General features: G+C 38.1%; 1 protein-coding gene across 1 annotated transcript in view; it reads left to right on the top strand.

Moving 5' to 3' along the window:
* Nucleotides 1–21220, top strand: part of LOC115435868 (CUB and sushi domain-containing protein 3-like) — a 296702-nt gene that overhangs the window by 139797 nt on the left and 135685 nt on the right. Inside the window, 9 exon segments of the mRNA XM_030158480.1 lie at nt 137–293; nt 2204–2395; nt 3849–3975; nt 5026–5228; nt 6638–6829; nt 7616–7754; nt 9144–9331; nt 9688–9882; nt 13901–14017. Of these exon segments, the coding sequence (XP_030014340.1) occupies nt 137–293; nt 2204–2395; nt 3849–3975; nt 5026–5228; nt 6638–6829; nt 7616–7754; nt 9144–9331; nt 9688–9882; nt 13901–14017 (1510 nt within the window).

Below are 21220 nucleotides of genomic sequence, written 5' to 3' on the forward strand. Positions count from 1 at the left end.
ATAACTTCTTTTTAATCGCGGCCTTCTTTCTTCGGTGTTAATATTTAATTACGAATATCGTTCTCCTTAACTGTGGGGTGCTCATCCTCAATAACCAACAGAAAAGCCCATCTTGTTCCTCATTTCCTCTGACCAGGTGTATGATGGGAAAGACGGAGCAGCTCCTCTCCTCAGCACCTACACAGGCACCTTAATGCAAGGTCTATCGCTTACCAGCACCTCCAACTATCTTTGGCTCGAATTCTACTCTGACCAGGAGGCGACTGCAGCTGGGTTCCGGCTCATATACCATAGTAAGTCACGTTTCATTTCCTGGCGGGGGGGGGGGGGGGGGGGGCTAAAGCCTTTCCAAATGAGTGAGTTTAGCCCTCACTTCAGGAGCCACAGATTTCAAGTAGCAGAATTTAAAAGAACATTTTAATTGACCCTCACCTTGCTTCACTGTGTCTTTCACTGTCATGGAATCCATTAAACACAGCGTGGTGTTTCCGCTCTAGTCTTGTAAGAAAATTAGATTTTTTTTCTTCCTTTCTCTCTGTCTGTGTGCTTTTCCCTTCTTTCCTTTGCTCTCTACACCTGCAATTAGTGTCTAAGCCTGCCTAACTGTACCTTGTTAAAACAGGTGAATAATAGTAGGCAATGTTTGAAATCTGTTTCTTGTTACTGTGTACCTCTATGTATGCATGAGTGCATGTGTGTGTGTGTGTGTGTGTATGTGTGTGTGTGTTGAAAGTTTGGGACATTGCTGGGAGCAGGCCTGTAATGGATGGGTTTTGTTTCTCCTCCTAATTGGCTTGCTGACTATGTATTGTTGCTAACCATTTCTAATTTATTACTGTGACCAGAGAGTGTCTGGTGACACTGCATTTTGCAGACCAATTTAAAGCATTTTTATTTTTCCCTTCACTTGAGCTCCTCTGAATTCTTTTGTCCAATAGTGGATTTTCCAAGGTAGAATTCAGCATAGTAACTGAGAATGGGAATAAGCCAAATGTGCAGGTATGATTTAAACATATGAATGAAAAAAAAGGTTTGGCACTCAGTCGCAGATACCAGACTAACTGTCAAATCTGTCATACACCTTGTGTGTATGAATGAACAAACAATACACTACTGGATGCATTATTATTATTATTATTATTATTATTATTATTATTATTATTATTATTATTATTAATAATAATAATATTATCACAGAGTTATCCATAACCACCCCATAACTATATTTAATTTAATTTCATTGAGATTTTTCACAGTTTGTGAGAAAAGTAAATAGCAGAATGTGAGAATAATGTGAACATGAATATAAATATAAATATCTGAAGAATGTGAGTAACCTTTATCAGTCTGACAGTGACATTTTTTACTTGTTCTTTTCAACCAGGATGAATAGCTGTTGAGTGTGGACAGAATTGAGTGATGCATCAGTGGTGTGAGGGCAAGGAGAAGGTGCAATATGAACAGCTTAAATCTTGTCTGAACATGAAATCTGATCATGTTTTCATGACTCTTCTACCAAAAGTGCTGGGGTAATTTTCTAAATGTGAGCAGTAACTGCTGGAGATTTATACTGGGCATGACACTTGTAATACTACCATAACATCTGGCATGGGCATGGACCTCGCTGCGAGAAGAGATCGTAAATCAGCGCTGCTGGTTTTATGTGCGGCCAATGTTGCTGCATAGCAGAACACTTCCATTTTGTACCTGAATGAAAGGAGCGCATATAAAGGCCATGGTCAAGTTCAAACATAGTGGGCTTAAGAGTTATGGCAACATTTTCTTGTTTGTGGCTTGTTTGCTTTATTTCTTTTGTAATACCTCAAAGTGTTACGAGTAGATGGGTCGTTTTTCAGTTGTGGTAAATGTCCACACTCAATTGAACATTTAATTGTGAACATCTAATTGTACTCTGTGTCCAAAAGGAATCTTTTACTGCCAAGTAATATAATGGGACTGTAAGCCTTACCCTCATCTCTCCTCAGCCGGAAATTAATTCTCAAACCTCAATCAATACTCTTTACAATACAGTTAAATGGGAATATAGTGCTGGTGTACAGAATGGCTGCTTTCCAGTGGACTAGTTTTAAATGCTGACTAGCATTTCTGTGTCTGTGTGTTCACAGCATTAATGTTCTATCATTCCTCAACTCATATTCTTATGCATACTCTCCCCTTCTTCTCCCAAATCTTCCCTCTGCAGGTTTTGAGCTGTCCCACTGTGATGACCCAGGTGTGCCTCAGTTTGGCTTCAAGGTCAGTGACCAGGGTCACTTTGCTGGAAGTGCCATTACATTTGGCTGCGACCAGGGTTACACTCTGCACGGCAGCGGCATACTCAAGTGCATGACTGGGGAAAGAAGGGCATGGGACAACCACCTGCCGTCTTGTATAGGTAATCCTTTCCGTTTTTGTCCATATGCTGTTTTTATCTCAGTTATGTTTTCAGATCTATCCTCTGACTCCATCTTCATCCACTGCTCTGCTTTTCTTTCCCTCTGTTTTACTGTATATTACTAGTCAAACCATGTACACCATCAGCATTGCTCAGTTTGGTGTTAATCCTTAGGAATTTTCTTTACTTGATACAGTAACAACTTAATTGAAGTGTTAGAGGAAAATAGAGTACTTATATGATTTTATAAGTGAATATACACAGCTGTTGTAAGTTTTTGATGTAAAAACTGAGTGTTGGGAGTTATTTAAAAACTCTATGGGGAAGCAATCTGAGTTGCAACTGAGCTTCATTGTGCTGCTGTGGCTTTGTTTAATTCATAGACTGTGCACTTTTTCCTCCATGAGCCATTGATCAGCGTCTTTCTTGAAACAAAATCATAATTATCAAAGCACCCATATCAGATTGAGTCATGGACATGATGTACAGTCTAGGCTGTGCTTTCATATTCAGAACATGCTGAGACATAGAGACACAGAAATGATAAAGCTATTACCTGTGCACTGCTACAGCCTGGAAGGTGTTGCAGTGTCTATTTCTTGGTGTCGTGTAGTGATGGATTAGGTTAAAAAATGATTTACAAATTCCAGACGTGTGCAGAATTGCACTTTAAATGCCACCATGTCCCACTGCCTTTTTGAAAGCTATTTTCATCCTTTTTTGGTAGAAAGGTTTCAGCCTGACATTGTGACATGTTGCATACTTTCATAAAAGACAGTACCAACCAATTTATTACTGTTGAACAGTGTTGGACCACTTATTGGTCAGCATTTATAGTAAGCATCACATCTGTGAATTAAATGGGAAATGGGAATTCGCAGCCGTTTCTCAGGAGCCACATCCTGGCTCCTGTCATGGACTTTATGTTTGCCTGGTGTTATGATAATGATTATTGCCTACCATGGTGGCACGCTAATGCAATTTCGCTATTAATTAAGTGTCATTTGGTCTGTAATATAGATAGCTAGACAATAACCAGGGGAGAGACAACATAGATTGGATGTTAAGATATTCCTTCGGCCATTAACATTTTTAACAATGTCCTTCCTGCAGTGCAAAGACCAGCCTATATATTCTCTGGACACAGTCTTTTTAAAGTTAATTAATGGCATCATTAGGAGGCATACTTGGAGACAAAACAAGTTTTGCGTCTGTGAATATCTCTAACCAGGCAGTAAGTCCTTGTTGCAGTGCTATTATCTGTCAGCAGAAAAAAAGAAAATTGTTCATTTTCAGCAGAGCTTAAACTGTTGCTCATTTGTTCTCATTGCAGACTCTGAGATTCAGTGAGCTTGAACCTGTTTTCTATATTCGGATACAACATTCTTGTACTTCCTGTTGTCTGTGCATTTCTGAGGATTTTAATGCATTTCGTGCTCATTTGTGTGTGCAGCGGAATGTGGTGGGAGCTTCAAGGGGGAGTCTACAGGGCGGATCCTCTCTCCTGGATATCCATTCCCATACGACAACAACCTAAGGTGCACCTGGACAATAGAAGTCAATTCGGGGAACATTGTCAGGTAACTCACCATAATAGGTGTTCTTTTATTTGATTACAATTATTGTTTTATAAACTGTAACCATTATTACTGAAAAATAGTTTGCTGTTGTCCTCATTAGTCTGAATCATTTATAATGAGCAAATGTAGAGCATCTTAAATTAAAGATGTAAATAATTTATCACAATGCAAATGCAATGCAAACAGAATACAAAATATAGTGCAAATTGTGTTGAGCATCATGAAATGAAATGTGGTGAGGAAATGCATGTATTTTAGTTTTAATGGAATTACAAATATAAATACATTAAAATAATGGTAAACTTTGTTAAAAGAGGAATGATTGATATCCAGATACTGCATTTAATACTGTACAAACTATATACTCAAAGTTCATTTAAATAAAATTACTGCCCTTATTTGGCCTGACTTCAAAAGAATTAAAGATGAAAACATCTGAAACAATTTTTGAAGAGTCGTAGTAAAGTTCAGTTTTGATTTTCAACATGAAAACCGCCTGCAGCAGCTACATTAACAATGATTGGGAGAGGGACTCTGTAGACACTGTGACAGCACCCAGGGGAATTTTTCCGGGACACAGAGGAAATTTTTTTGGTTGAGAGCTCCTAGCACTGCTGTGAAATAAAACCCATTTGGGCTTAGAGGTCGAAGTAAACATGGTATGATTTCATAAAGTCAGCCACACATTCTCTGTCAAAGGAGCCGCTGCAGGCCATCCCTTGATGAGATTGCAGATAAGTCTGTGCTGTCGTATTTTTAACTTTGGCAGTATTTGATTGATGACACTAACTCTCAACTTAAATGCCCAAAACCATGGAAGCACTGTATCTAGATAGTTTTTTTCTTTGAAGGCTATTTAACTTGGTTTGCATTGATGCTACAGCCTCCATGTTTTGGCAGCTTTTGCTCATGTTTTGATGTATTTGTGTTTGGAAAATTAGAAAGTATAAATGTCATTGAAATTCAATTGATAATGATTCTTTTGTAAGGTAAGTGTCCATGTGTCTTGATTGCCTTAAACTAAACTGAACCTGTATTCACCTCTTCCAGCCTCCAGTTTCTTGCCTTTGACACAGAGGCATCCCATGATATCCTCAAAGTGTGGGATGGGCCACCTGAGAATGAGATGTCTCTGAAGGAGGTTAGCGGATCACTGCTGCCCGAGGGAATCCACTCCACCCTCAATGTAGTCACCATTCAGTTTGAGACTGACTTTTATATCACAAAGTCTGGCTTTGCCATCGACTTCTCAAGTGAGTATGACCTGCACAAATGATGCACTGCACATCTAGCCCACTTGCTTGACTGTCACTCCTAAGAGTAAAAAAGGGAAGTTTGTATTTAAATGCTAGCTGGATAAATAAACCTCGCACCTATTCTGCAGATATTACGATACGATACGATACACTAGGCTAGTTATTTTGAGTGTAAAAAATATGTCTCAATCTACATTAAATGGTGGTTAAATCAACTGTGATATATAGATATATTTATTAGGGGTGTAATGGTACACTCATTTGTAATGAACTGTTTTGGTTTGGGCCTTTGATACAATACGAAGGTGTACCAAATGAATACATGTAGCCCATATGAAGAATGCAAACACTCAGGAAGCAGGGTGGCCGCTGCAATAAAAAAAAACAAAACACTTTATTCTGAGGCTGGGGCGCTGATAAAGGGGGTAAACATGACAACAGAGAGTATAACAGAGGCACAGAAGCCAAGTCTGACGTTTGAAGCATGTTAAGTTTCACTTTCAGTTTTCAGTACTTATGGAGGCCTCCCACAGGTCTCTTTCACTGTACCGAAAACATGTCAAAATGTCTCGAACCAAAGACCCTTGTACCAAAAAAAACATACCGAACTGAAATTTTTCATATATATATATATATATATATATATATATATATATATATATATATATATATATATATTTACATATATATGAAGATTCTGGTCATGTTAATGGATACTCATGTAGACTTTTTTTAGGTAAATTGTTAGATTGTCTTGGGGATTATTATTTGAGGATATATGCACAGGTATATACACTTATCTACTCATAAAATTACATTTATGTCAAGTGTCTCTGGACAATATTGTGAATTTTATAATTTCCTATAAATATTAAATCTTCAGTTGTTTTCCATATTAACTCCAACATATCAAATAAATATGTTTTATGAGTCATACTACATTAAATGGCTGTAGATCATTATGGTGGTTAGATAGTATAATGCTGTTAGTAACCATATCTGATACAAGCCACAGTTCCCTTCCCATTCTACATTTCCAACTTTTCATATGTGATGTATTATTTCAAAATCAAATAGAAAATTGCTTTCTGTAACAGTGTTAAGTCTGTCAATAAAGTGGCCAAAAGGGAATATTGAAGAATGATTGTTGTATCTCTGGGCTGCTCCACAGATGTGCTTCAGTACAACACATTAGAAAAACATGGCAGGATGGTAGCTGATCTCAGTCTATAATCTGTTCTGTGCCGTGACTCTGTTTGAGCTACAGTTTGAGCTTGACAGCTGTCTACTCTATGATAGGAGACTCTGTGTGTATGCATGTTCTCTGTGGGCATCACTGATACCCCAGGCTCTGCATGCACATGTGTGTTTACTTCGTGTGTGTCTTGTGCGCGTTTGCCCTTCAGGTTCTCTTGCCACAGCCTGCAGAGATCCAGGTATTCCCATGAATGGCAGCCGCAACGGCGAAGGGCGGGAGCCCGGTGACTCCGTGACCTTCTCTTGTGATCCGGGATATGAATTGCAGGGGGAGAGCAGAATCACCTGCATCCAAGTGGAAAATAGATACTACTGGCAGCCCAGCCCTCCAAGCTGCATTGGTGAGAGAAAGAAAGCAAAGGAAATGTGTGGAAGCAATAGAATGAGGTATGGACTGGATGGATGAATATGGATTGAAGGGAGAGATGGAACGAAGTGTGTATGGGATCAGATGAAAAGAGGCATGGCAAGAATATGAGAACGAGGGAGTTTTTCTATTAACTGGCTGCGGCAGAGTCTATAATTCTCTCTCACTGATGTCTTAAAATGTGTGTAGGATAAACAAAACACTTCAGATACTGTATGTTTGAGTTGCAGCCAACTTTTATGTGGACCAATCCTCTTCTGTAGACAGTCTGAGTACTCCATGGCCTCCCAACACATTGTTTTATTAAAACTTAACCGCTAATTACATAACAATGCATTTAGAAATAATCACACTAAGCTGGTCCAAAGAAACCAAGATGGTCTCTAGTTGCTCCCTGCACACCCATTTTTTTTTTTTTTTGTTCTGATGTGAAAGACTAAAACCATCCAATTTAAAGAACAAGTTTTAGAAAGTCAGGTGAATCAACAGTAGTGACTCTGCAGAGTAATAATAGTGTAGTGTTTCTAATGTTGATGCTGGCAGAGGTCGGACGGAGGTTATAGAATTTGAGTCAGTTATTTTTAATGACCAGTAAATGTTTTTTTTTTTTTTTTTTTTTTTTTTCTTCTTACCTGTCTCAAGCTGATTGCGACCAAAGCTGTTACAGCAGGCCAAGCCCAAAGCTTATTTTATGTCTGTCCTTATTTCTTCCTATAGAGGGTATCTTTCTCATGCAGCTCTTTTTTTTTTATCTCTCAAGCTCCGTGTGGTGGGAATGTGACCGGATCTTCAGGATTCATCCTCTCTCCCAACTATCCACACCCCTACCCCCACAGCAAGGACTGTGACTGGCTCATTGCTGTCCACTCTGACTATGTTATTTCCTTGGCTTTTATCAGGTAATAATATCTGCTGCACTGTTTTCTTTAGTCTGTGTTTTTACATAACAAAGCAATCTAAATTTAATGGAAATTGGAAGTGCTGGTTGTATCAGTGGCCACATGTAATGTCTTTGTGTCACAGTTGTAGATGTTTTAGCATTCTTCACACGTAAGTCGTTTAAAGCTATTATTAAAAAAATTGGGAAAAAAATGAACTTAAGGTTTTTTAGAGAGTGAACTGTCTCGAGATGCTAGGGAAAAAAAGTGTTGTCCATTAAATACATGGTCCAGTAGCTTACAAGATGAAACTTTCCCTAAATCTTTGGTGTGTTTGTAACCTAGCTGAAACAGAATGGAGTCAGTTCTCAGTGGATGCGCGGGAGCTCAGGTTGTGCTGTGGAATTGCTTGTTTTCTGTGGTGGAACCAGCTATAACATCATAGCATTGAGCATCGCTGGCCATGTGTGTTAAGCAAAGGACCTGAGTTTTAGTCCAGGTGTGCTGGGAGATAGGAGAAAAGCAGCAGAGCCTCTGCAAAAGCTTTGGCATTCCTGCTACCATGTTGAAGTCTAGTACAACAATATTTTTGAGCAAATATTGGATATTGTAGTAGGACTATGTTGCAATTCTCCTTCTATTTTGAATTATACTCACACTGTAAGGTTTACATTATTAATTGCAATCCAAGATAGAGAGGCCAGACTGGCAGAGTAGACCTACAGTAGAGCCTAAAGGCAACTTTCATTGGCGGTCTTACTTTTTAATATTGAATATAATATTTATGTTTGTTTTATGAAGCACTGGAGAAGATGCATAGGTATATTTGGTCCTTTTGTCCTCCCACCCGCTTTAACTCTCAGCAATAAAATTAACAGTGTTGCTTTGCCCAACTTGTCCTTCAAAACATACATCTTATAGAGTTAGCGCAATGCTGCTGTCTCCCATGGGAATGCCAAATGAAAGAGTGGAGTTATGATTTTAAATTGGAGTTGCCTTGATCCAACTCAAATACAATTATCTCCAAGCTATTTACATTTTTATCATAAACCACACTCATTATTTTGGAAACAAATGCTCTACTCCCTCTCATTGCGGCATGTGATTTGATATACAGCTCTACAATATGAAACGATCTTTTCACACTGCATTGCCATTGCCGTCTGGGAAGATTTTGTGCCACTGCAGTGTCACAACAATTTAATCTCTTCTCACCTCTTGGGGGAGATATCTTTTTTATCTCTTTGTCTGAAGATGCAAAACAAATCGCTTGGCATGACTCACTTCTAGCACTGCGGTGCGCACTCTCATTTTGAAACCCTAATGCATTCTAAATCTCTCATACAATCTGTACAATCTGGTGGTTAAGACTTGGCAAAATAACTGTTTTATCTCTTTCACTTGTCCCAGCTTCAGTATTGAGCCCAACTATGATTTCTTGTATATCTACGATGGACCAGACAGCAGCGCTCATCTGATTGGCAGTTTCCAAGACAGTAAACTTCCTGAGAAGATTGAGAGCACTTCTAACTTCATGTACTTGGCATTTCGTAGCGACGGCTCTGTGAGCTACACCGGCTTTCATTTGGAATACAAAGGTACTCAGAAGGCTTGTGCACATGGGATTCTATACGCATTTTCATAAAATATGTCCCTACATTACAGCGGGGAATTTAGTGGAATACTTACGAATATGATTCAAATGAAGTGACACATATTCTCTTTGAAATACGTTGCTGCTTTTGTAATGTTGAATCCAACTATAAGAATAGCCTCAGTTTCACCCTCATTTATTTTCACCGTGCATGTCATTGCTGATCTTATACTTTAATAGAATACTTTTGTTAAATCAGACAATCCCATCCAGCTCCACTCTTAATTCTGCTTAATTAGAAACTCCTCTAATCTTAGACAGTTGTCACTGTTCTAAATGCTTTATGCTTTTGATTGGCAGCAAAACTGCGGGAGGCGTGTTTTGATCCAGGGAACGTGATGAATGGCACTAGAATGGGTAGCGACTACAAGCTGGGATCTATGGTGACATTTCATTGTGAGGCTGGCTACCTGCTGCAGGGCTATTCCACTCTGACATGTGTCATGGGCAACAGCAAGAGACCAGAGTGGGACAGAGCGAAACCAAGCTGTCAAGGTGAGAGGCAACACTTCTGTGATAACAGAGGGGTCTGAGTAGCAGAGAACTGCACTCCAGCTGTTTGGTCAATATTTGATACGATGTGATACTGGGACTATGCTGTGTAAAAATGAGTGTGCTTGGAATTTCTCTTGCAGAAAACAACAGAGGCAAACTCAGACTAACAAGTTGATGTAAGACACACAGGTCATAGCAGACAGATCATTTGATCATTTTTAGAACTGAAAAAAAAAAAAGAAAGTTTTTTAATACATGCAGAACAGTAGTAGTACTGGTAAAACAGGTATGAGGGCACACTAGGACAATCAGTTGTTAGAAACATTACAGGATTTTAAACATAAACTGGTGCATAGTTCACGTTTGTGGCTGGAGGCACAAAATTATTTTAAAAAAAAGGAAAAAAAAAAAAAGCCTTAGCCTGCTGCTTTAGCCTGCTCACCCATTTCAGAAAGTGGTACAGTGAAGTTCAGGTTGCAGTGCCAACTACCTCAGTTCATCTAGGCACCCTTAACTTGAGCGTGCACTCTTATGCACTCTTAAATTGCAGTTTTTACAAAGCCATTTATTTATTACAAAAAATATGCTCATTGTTCAAGTAATTTTCACAGTGACCAGTTTTCCCCCCACAAGTCCTGCTCTCCAGAGATGCCAAATATTGTGTTGTTTAAGTCAGTACTATTATACCAAATATCTTTTTGTACAATAAACAAAGGTAGCTTTTAATGACACTGACAGTGGCAGAAACAGAACTGCAGCTCAGGTTGATCTAAATAGAGCCACATTCGGTCAAAGCAAATGATTAATGAATGTATTTCTATTGGAATTACAGTGAACATACATAGTATCAATTATTTGTAGACACATCACACATTTCACACTGCGATCAGTGTCAAGGAGTGAAATGAGAAAAGCCATGATGAGTTTCCAGATAACTAGCCAGCGATCCTCCCTCCAGTCGCCTTACACCATTTTTAATACTCCTCAAAGTATTTAATCTGCCAAGGCTGTATTAGAATTCAGCTTTCATTTTCAACAGTGGGGAAGAGGGGCACCCACCATCACACCAGGGACCTATTCATTACTTTTACAGTGGGCACCTGTGTAACTTCAATGAAACAGCCCTGGGGTTATGTGCTTTACTAACTGGTCCATCAGCAACTCTTCATTTAGTGCTTCCACTTTGAGACCAAATTTGAACTGATGACTTAACAGTCTAAAGGCTAAATCTAATGGTTTCAGCTGCCCCAACATATGGCCAGCTCCTGTCCCTTCACATTAATTAGCAGTTAGCTGATGGTGGTAATGTATCCTGAACAAGCAAAAATAATGGTTTACTTTAAAAAGTCTGTAAATCCAGCATGGCCTGATAGTTGAGTGGTTATGGGACATACCTCATCAGTGTGGATGCCCTTAGCAGTCAGTCCACGGTAAATCCAGCTGTCGAATAATGTTCAAAAATAACACATAAAAAGCTTGTAAATACAAAAATGATTTCTGCAAATGCAAAAGGTAGTTTGTGTTTGAAATCACAATGCAAGATGGATAATAAGTGTATCTGCCTCATGCAAGAACAATTTTTGCTGTATAATATGATGTAGTTTGGTTGATTAACATTTTGTTTTGTTGGGTTTTTTTTTCCAATCAGTATGAAACATGTCATCCTCAGAAATTCCGTATATGAGAGACTCCAATTAAAACCCCTTAATTAACATTTGCCCTCTACATTTTTACTTCTTTTACTGTTTTTCCACATTTTAACTTGTGAGACATTCACACTTCAGTACATTAGATTTGTTCAGTTAATCTGTTCCATTAGCTCTCATGCCCGTCATATTCTGAACTGGAGGGCCGGGTCAAATATCCTTCAAATGTGATGAGTCTAAAATTTAAAAGTGATTTGCATCTGCCTCGCATGGAACTTGGCGCAGAAGTCAGATCTGGTCTTGAGCCCCCCTTCTTTGTCCAATCGTCGTTGCCCTCACCCCATCCTACCCTAATTAGTGTGCTTTTTAGCTCGCCTGCACGTCTGCATCTTTTTCACCTCCACAGCCTCCTTCTGCATTAAGCAAGAAATCATTTCTTAATGCACATACAGCATATATTCCTATACATTGCATTTCTTCATGTTGTGACTCTCAGGCTTTGCCAGGACTTTTGGAATCTTAGATACTGTGTCATATTATCCCACAGCATCACTTGAGCAAAGTTATTTCCAAACTCCCAGTCATCAAAAGGGCTATATTTGGTATAAACACGCATCCCTGTCAGTGTTTGGGTTCCAAATCTATCCTGAATGTTCTCGTAATGAAACCTAACACAGAGCCACCTCAAGTGACAAACTTAGGTAATAGCGTAACTTTTTGCTGGTCATTTTGATTGTTTCGATCCATCAGATTTCTACGGTACACAAAATAATTTAAAAAATGATTTTGCAGGGTCCACTTGTCCTCAGCACTATTTTCACCTGTCAGAATAGAACTATTAAAGCATAACCTCAGAATTCTTCCTTTCCTTAGTCCTCTTATACCTGCTGGAGATTGACAGTACAGTGCGCCTGCCTTGTCTCAAGCTGCATTCCCAACTGCCACTGCAGTCTGCTTTCAATTCAGTGTAACAAATCAGCTTTATCACATGTGTTTCATTACATGCCTCTTGCTAACTTCACCAACCAGACATAGGTAAATTGATGATCCATCTCTCTACATTAGCTCTTTACCGCTTTTGTTCGTCTTGTTTTGCGTTGCACAGTAGTGGCATGTGCATTGTTTGCGGCCACAGGGGGTTCAGAGCAGCTGGTGACAGCTTTTCTCCAACAAATGAGTGCGTGTTTGTTTACAGTTGAGGCTCCCCCACCTGATGGTTCGGTCCGTGAGGTCTCAGGCAACTGCATTAGTGGGCCTCTCGACAAATTAGGTACATCATTATCAGCTTAAGATAGGACACTGAGATGCGACGCAGGTGCAGGACAGTGCACTGTTTATATTAATGAACCTAGTTACCAAGTGAATCTGCCCACACTGTGATGATGGTGCATACAAGTTACTGATTGGGATGATTTTGGAAGTTATTTCTAACGGCTACTGCTGGTTCCCCCACCCCTGGAGCTGACCTCTCTTTAACCTAATCCAATCCATCCAACTTTATTTGTAAAGCACTTAAAAACAACCACAGTGGACCAAAGTGCTGTACAGAAAAATAAATAAAAACCAAAATAACAGAGTAAAATACAAAAATAGATTAAAAGACATAGAACTGTGAAATAAATAAATAAATAAAAATAAAATACAAAAGAATAGATAAAACCTAAAGAAAAGAATAAAATACCAGAATAGATTAAAAACATAAATGGCTGTACAATTAAAAACAACAAAAATAAGAAAAATTAACCAATACCAAATAAAACAACTGAATAAAAATAATACATTCAAACATCTCACTTGGTTTCAAAGCCAAGGAGAAAAATGACTGAAACGCCACTGCAAATACATGAGCTATCCACTTGAAATAACAAAAGATTAGAAAGCAACAAGAGCGACTGGACTCTTGTCTATTGACTTAAAGCCTGTTTTAGTGGAAACATTAGTCGCAGACACGTAAAACTCCTGTCGAATGCACATTTGATTGAGCATTTTGTTGACTGATGGTGTTTTTATTCATCTTGATGGAAAAACTATATTTTCTTGTCGCTTGTTTTCCCTGTGGACATTAACCCTTCAAGCTCACCTCAGGCTTCTGTTTATGTCTGTTTACACCTCACTTCCCTTTTAAAAAGGTCCCTAGAGTGGCCTAAAATGTCACAATTCTTGGCATGGCATGTTAGTTATGATTCTCAGGTAGTAAAAGTGAAGACTTTTCATCTCATTTTGTGATATGAACTGCTTACCTGTGCATTTGTGCCAGTTTTTAATGGATTTGCTGATTGTATTTTCTTGCCTTATTTCCCCAGGCATTATAAGCTGGCTGGTTCACATTTGTTAACTGTGCTTCTCTGTTGCTTCCCTCCGTGTCCCTACAGCTCCATGTGGAGGTCACTTCACAGGTTCAGAGGGAACTGTGCTGTCCCCAAATTACCCACATAATTACACCAGAGGCCAGAGCTGTGTCTATGACATTTTCGTCCCTGGAGACTTTGGTAAGCATTCCAAGCACCATTTCCAGTGAGTTGCCGATAATAGTTTCTTGTGGTCTGTGCAGCTGTTGCATAAAGCCTTTATATTGTGTAGGTGTTCAGAAATACTTTCAAACATGATAGGAAGCTTCAAGAGATTATTTTTTGTTTTCTGTGGATTTTCAGTTAATGATGAGGATGAAAGAAACGGAGACTTACCCTCAAAGCTGGTCATAGGTGACAGAGCACTACCAAACAAAACATTCAGAGTTGCATAATTCATTTCCCTGTAGTGTCTAATTTGTGTTTCATGCATTTGTGTGTTTTGTTTGGATTGGAACGTTTGATAGTTAGAGCTATTGACACTGAGGTTAAATGCTTGTCTGCTGCTGGATTAATGTTCCGTCCTGGTGTACTTGTTTCATATGTGACAACTGAATTGGCAGAAAATCAAGCGAGTCCTTGCACCATGAATAGACAAAGGTCACTGAAGGCCATTGCTATTTCTCACTGTAGTACTGACTGATGAAATTGCATCCGATCTTTAACATACACGTTAGAATTTCATACAAATGCACCGTTGGGAGATTTGAGGTGTGTTGAACCTCCACCTGAAGATTGATGCTAGTGGGTCTCTAGCATGGGGAGTGAAAGCACAACAGGATCGGATAAACAAAAATTGATTGTGGAGTCATGAAAAATCGTCTGTGCTATAGGTAACAGACAGGAAGGTCAAGCAGTGGACTGTCAGGGGGATAGCTGGAGCACACAAATGCTGAATTGTTCAGTTTATTCAAGTGTCTTTCTATATACATAATTCAGCAAAGATCTGTGGAAGACCTTGATGCGTTTCTGCTCAATATTCCATGTTAGTATAAAGAGCTGCTCAAGTCGTGGGTAGAGATTTTTATTTTGTAAAGCCCCATGCTTATGAAACACAGATTAATCCCCTGTGTGATGATCCAGCCCGACAGTTTACATCCTCTGTTGCCATCTCCCACTGCTCGTGGAGTCCAGGGAGCCCACAGGTTTTATTTTTTAATTTTTTAATATATAAATATTGCATACAAATGCCGCCCTTGCTTAAACTGCTTACAAAGCTTAATGGAGTGTGGAAGTAACCAAGTAACATTCCCACCTGGGTCTGTGAATGTATTCCAGGGAGTACAGACACAGAGGCTATTGGAAAGTTCCACTGATGATGAACAATAGTGCTGTGGCATCGCTTAAGGGAAATATATTTTAAGAAGTTGTTTAACAAAGCTACTGGGATTCATAGCCTGAATCAGGCAAATTGAAAAGGTTACGGCTACTGTATCTGTAGTGTAACAAGGAATGCTAAATCATTTAAATGTTGCACCCCCGTGTTGTATTTCTTCGCACATGTGAACGTTTAATATGAAAAGCTAAACCTGTAACATTGAATGTCCTTGCACATAAGTCATATTTATTGTAGTATAGACGATTCAAGAGTTTATTTGTATATGGAGGTTATTCCAAAATTAGCAATTCACCTCATTCATACAATAAACACTGAATTATATAATAGTGCATTCCTTACATCACAGTATCTCTTTACTAAGATAGTTTTTTAGTCAATCTTTTAGTTAATCAATTTTGTAATATGTGTTTTATGTAACATTGTTTCAAACCTCTAGAAAAAGTACTCAAAAAATAAATGGAGTTTTCTTTGTAGCAGGTAGGCATCTGAGTCTTGCCTATAGGCAGTGTGATAGCAGAAATCACATTTCAGTGTCTAGTACACAGGTAATTGAAATTTGTAAGCGCCTCGGGAAGACTATCAAACGTGTCTAAGTCTGTCCCTCACATGACCGATGGTGCACCATAAGCCTTTGAGACATCATGTCAACCTGGTTGAACTGGCAGGAATAGGTCAGTGGGAAATATTATCATGACTGTGGCCCAGTGATGGGAGGGTTTTACTCTCTGGAGGGAGGAGGGAATGTATGCTGTATACTGTCAAGGTGTACTACAAGGATTTAGACAGGTGTTATATATGTGTGTGTGTGTGTGTGTGTGTGTGTGTGTGTGTGTGTGTGTGTGTGTGTGTATATATACAGGGTGGGGAAGGAAAATTTACAATATTTTGAGGCAGGGATTGAAAGACAGTGTATGACCAATTGGTTTATTGAAAGTCATGAGAATTTATTTGCCACAAGAAAATTTACATAATAGAAAATGTTTTTATTCTATGTGTCCTCCTTCTTTCTCAATAACTGCCTTCACACGCTTCCTGAAACTTGCGCAAGTGTTCCTCAAATATTCGGGTGACAACTTCTCCCATTCTTCTTTAATAGTATCTTCCAGACTTTCTCGTAATAGTTTTGCTCATAGTCATTCTCTTCTTTCCATTATAAACAGTCTTTATGGACACTCCAACTATTTTTGAAATCTCCTTTGGTGTGACGAGTGCATTCAGCAAATCACACACTCTTTGACGTTTGCTTTCCTGATTACTCATATGGGCAAAAGTTTCTGAAAAGGTATGGATAATAGTGTTAGGTATGATTATGACATCAATATATGTTTGGTTTCAAAACAATTGACGTAGTGCCAGCTGAGAAAAAATAACTAAATGTTCATTGTAAATTTTGCTTCCCCACCCTGTATATAAATATATAAATATGCACGTGTATGTGTGTTGTGTATTTTGAAAATGTTGCAATGAAAATGTTTCAGACAAACTGTGCCTGTCATTTTTGAGTAAATGGGACAGGTTCAGAATTATAAGCGGTATATTTGCATAGTCACTATTATCCTGATCAATATTTGATGAAGTCAGTGCTGGTAGATGCATGTTTACATTCTATATTCGCTATATTTATCTTGGGTGTATTCTTGAGGCCAAAAGCATGTCAGGTCCTTTTTCTTACTCATAAAATGTTGCTAGTTTTCGAAGTTTTTAAATCTGGTTTGAGTTGTTTTCTGGCTTACTGTTTTTCTTTCCTTCTTTCTTGTTGACTTTATGATTTTTGTTTGTTTGTACAGTATACTGTATAGCATTTAGTGTATCGCAGTAAATCACATTGCCTGCATGTTTCTGCGTTCAAATACATAGGGCAGAGAAAATATGTACCTTTTAAGAAATCAGGCCTAACAGATTAAAACTTTAAGTCTTTGAATCAGCAAACCTTGCTTGAGTGTTAACTGTTTTTTTTTTTTTTTCATTTGGTCAGCTTGTTGCTTGAGCACAGCACCTATCTGGTGACACTGCATTCTGTTTAAAGAAAATAAATTAGTGTGACAGCAGCATCCTCCTTTTCTTAGGCAGGAAATTACCAAGTGTGAAGAATTCTCCATTTTTGCTGCTGTTGCTTGTTTATTGTGGAAAAGGGGTAGCCAACAGGGGCAACTAGACCAAATCAATTGGTTAACTGTGAGCAAAATTGTTGCCTGGGGCAACTGGGCAGCTATTACTGTGGGGCCCTGCAGTACAAGCCATCTGCTTTTATAAATATCACACATTTTTTCAAACTTATTTTGGATGCACACACTTCGAACAAACACTAATGGCATGACCAGTTATTTGGCTCATCTCTGTGCTTTCTGCTCTACTGCCGGTTTTCTTAAAGATTCAGGTTATGGTGTTATGGTTAAAATATCTAATGGGTTGTCAGTGCAATAATTTGTGACAAATCACAATTACCATTGTTTAGGTTTATGCTATTTAAATCGTGCAGAAAGGTGCATACTAAATCTACTAAAATAAAGTGTGCACATAATAAACATCCATTCATGAGATCATAATGCACCAAAATCTAATTCAGTACAGTCCTGCCTGAGGCACCATCACACTCAAACAAACAAATGTATGTCTTATTGCTGTGGACTTCTTCTTCTTATTCTTCTTCTTTTCTTTTTCTTATTCTTATTCTTATTCTTAGAGTTTGTGTTCTGTTTTCATCCTTTAAGATTTGTAAATATGTATGTGCATTTTAATGTAAGCATTCATATACTGTGTTCCAGTCGTTGACCATAAAAAGATGGTAAAACAGTAAAAGAGCTGGTGGCAGCCACAGTGAATATAGTAAGTAAATAGGGTGTACATTTATTTTTGAGCTGTCATTTCTTGATATTGCAGTACCATTAACACATCATGAAGTTACAATGTGTATCTGTCTTGCCCTTTAATTATTCTGTCATAAATAATGGTTATAGTCATATTTCAGACAATAACTTTACTCATTTATGAAGAGATGAATTATTCATGGGACTCAACCTTTGCCTCGGGCACTGCTTGTAAACATACAGACATACACTGCCCCACAGGAATTCACTCATATTTACAACAAGTTGAGTGGGAAAAAAAAATTATGAAAAAAAAAAAAATACAAAACATCTTGTTTAGCCTACTATAGAGTTTGTGTTTGGCCTACAGGAGTTGTTTATATAGTGCTGTCCCCAGTGTTTGTTTCTCATTGAGCCAAACGCTTTCAAATTAACAGGATCCTACATAATATGTCTTATATATACAAACTGGTGACAAATTAAAGGAAAGCCCTGTTAGGACTTTTCTCTTAAAGGTTGACAACATAGTATGGTCTTAGTATTAAAATTATATGATTTTTCTCTCTGTTGTTTTGATGTACGTCTCACCTTTTAGAATGGAAGTAGTAAACAAAAGTAGACTGGATGGAAGTGGACAATTATGGTTTAAACTAATGTAGATATGACTGAAATGTAGATATGACCGAAATATTTAAAGAAAGAGAACACCAGATTTCAACCAACCTGAACGTCTAATTGGACATTTTAGACCAGTATAAAACAACACTGTCCAACACCATCATCACAGCACCCTAACGGAGAGCATCTTTTAATAGAATCAGCGTTAAGATACACTGAACCTGTTCTAGCAGCATTTGGTGACCCACCACCGTCCTAACTCTATGCTGGATTTTCCTTTAATTTGTCACCCACCTGTATTTCTTTTCATCAGGTGCAGTGTGCCTCTTGTCATTTAGACGAGTTCGTGCATGAAATATTCACTCCAAAGATAATTACCTTTGGCGATAACCTTTGAAATCCACCATTGATCTAAAAATTTCATCAAAATGTGTGATTATCAGAAGCTATTATAACATCTGTATTTGACAATTTTCAAGTCCTAGTGCTTTACTTACACCTAGATTGAATTAGAAGCAGTATCCAAATCCTAATTCTGGAGTTAATTTTTTTTTTTTTTTACCAAGGTTATATTATAGTGGAATAGTGTTTTAAAGGCTCATATTTGCACAAGGTGAATTTCATGTTACGATAGTCTCTGACTAGAGGGATGCTCATAATGAGTCACTGGTGAATTTGAGTTCATAGGCACAACATTCAGTCACCTCTGTTTATCCGCTTTTTATAGCTCCAGTGTATGTGTCTATATAATACTAACAACAACATATGCATAATGGTTGCCACAGAATGTGTCAGGAGGCGAGACTGGAGCACTGACAGATTGCAGTAATAAATCTGGGCTGTAACAAGATTGACAGAGAATGAGCGAGAGAGACGGTGGCGACTGCAAGAGGTAAAGGGAGTGAGTCTAACTAAGAGAAAGAGGCATATAGATCTCAGCTGAATGGGAAAGTCACCGACTGAACAAGTTAGACAGAGAGAGTGATAATGAGTGAGAGAGTTATGAGGGAGAGTGGGAGAGAGAGCGTGATGCTGAGAGCAATCATAAAAACGCTGACCCTGGGAGCTGATTGTTGACTCATCAGTGATGTTCGCTGGAGAATAAGATTGAGCCCGAAGTTAACTCAGTATATGACTTGCAACATCCCACGCAAAACCATTACTTCGTCTGCGTGCTTCGTTGAACAAAATATACGCGACAATCATTGAGATTAGTCTAAAATGAACAGTGAACACCATGACCTGATGTTGGTGGATTTGGGTTGTGTTTTTGCAGTGGGTGTGTATTTGTGTGGATATGTAATTACTACACGAATTACCAAGCTGTAACTCTGTCACTCAAATAAATGACTGCTTCTTGAAATCTTGACTAGACTTGACAACCTGTGGTTTTTCAACTTTACCCATAAAGACCCAAACAGCCACTGACAACCAAAAACATCTACTGATCTGAAATGTTTAATACCTATTGATCCACTAATCCTATCGATACATGTAAATAATTGGTGTAAAATACAGTTTGTCATCTTTTCATGGTCATCAGATATGACCCATTTGGATGGTCAGAGGCTCTGTAGTAGCCGTGGAAACACCATCATCTTCTACAACATTGGTTCACCGAGTGTTTGATCAATGACAGTGCACTGTAAGACCGGATAAATTGAGTTTGTCTAAAAAACTGGAGTAAACCGGGTGCCTTAAAAAATTTAAGTAATGAGTAATGAAAACGTGAGTGTATTACGCTTAAATGCTTGATTTGAATGGAATTGCTATTTTAAGTACTACACACAAAATGCCAAGTTAATTTAACTTAAAATTTGTTGCAATGTCAATTGCTTTATATAATCATTAACTTAATATCTTCAGTTCATTGTACTCATTTCCAAGGTGATTCAAATTAAAATCTCTTGCAATTTAAATCGCTTTATAAAATTAATCAATTTAATATATTGTAGCATGGATGGAAATTAGGTAGGAAGTTAGCTCAATGTACTTTGCTAGTACTGGAAGTGCTTTCAATTTGGCAAGGCATAAAGATTTATATTGAACAAAAAACAGTCACAGCTGAACAGGAAAGCTATTGTTGGGCCTATGGTTCTGACTCATGGTGCAGCTCTACAAAAACACAAAAACAAACACAAAAAGGCCAATAAACATTGCCATACACACATTAAGTCCAAATTAACACTAACACCACAACCCCGTTGAACCCCTGCACAGAAAAATAACACATTTTCAACAACATGCCCAATACCCACAATGCAATGTGGAGATAAAAAGGTGTGGTCATGACTAAAACTTAGCGATTTAAATCCATTCAACTTAAACTTTTTCGTACTTCCGACTGTGTCTACAAATTAGTAAAATATACTTAACATTTTATAGCAATGTAATAAAACTTAAATCATGTAAGTACATTGTAATTAAAGCATTTTAGTGAATACAAAATCTGGGCTTACAGTGTGGATGGGCACACTTGAAGACACAGAAGTCACTTTTTCATCAGTTTTTTCAGTTTTGATATAATAACCCTCAACTTTAGTCTGAGCTTTTATGAATGTTTTCATGATCAGTAAATTA

This window comes from Sphaeramia orbicularis, chromosome 16 (genome assembly GCF_902148855.1).
Source record: "Sphaeramia orbicularis chromosome 16, fSphaOr1.1, whole genome shotgun sequence".
In the NCBI taxonomy this organism is placed as follows: Eukaryota; Metazoa; Chordata; class Actinopteri; order Kurtiformes; family Apogonidae; genus Sphaeramia; species Sphaeramia orbicularis.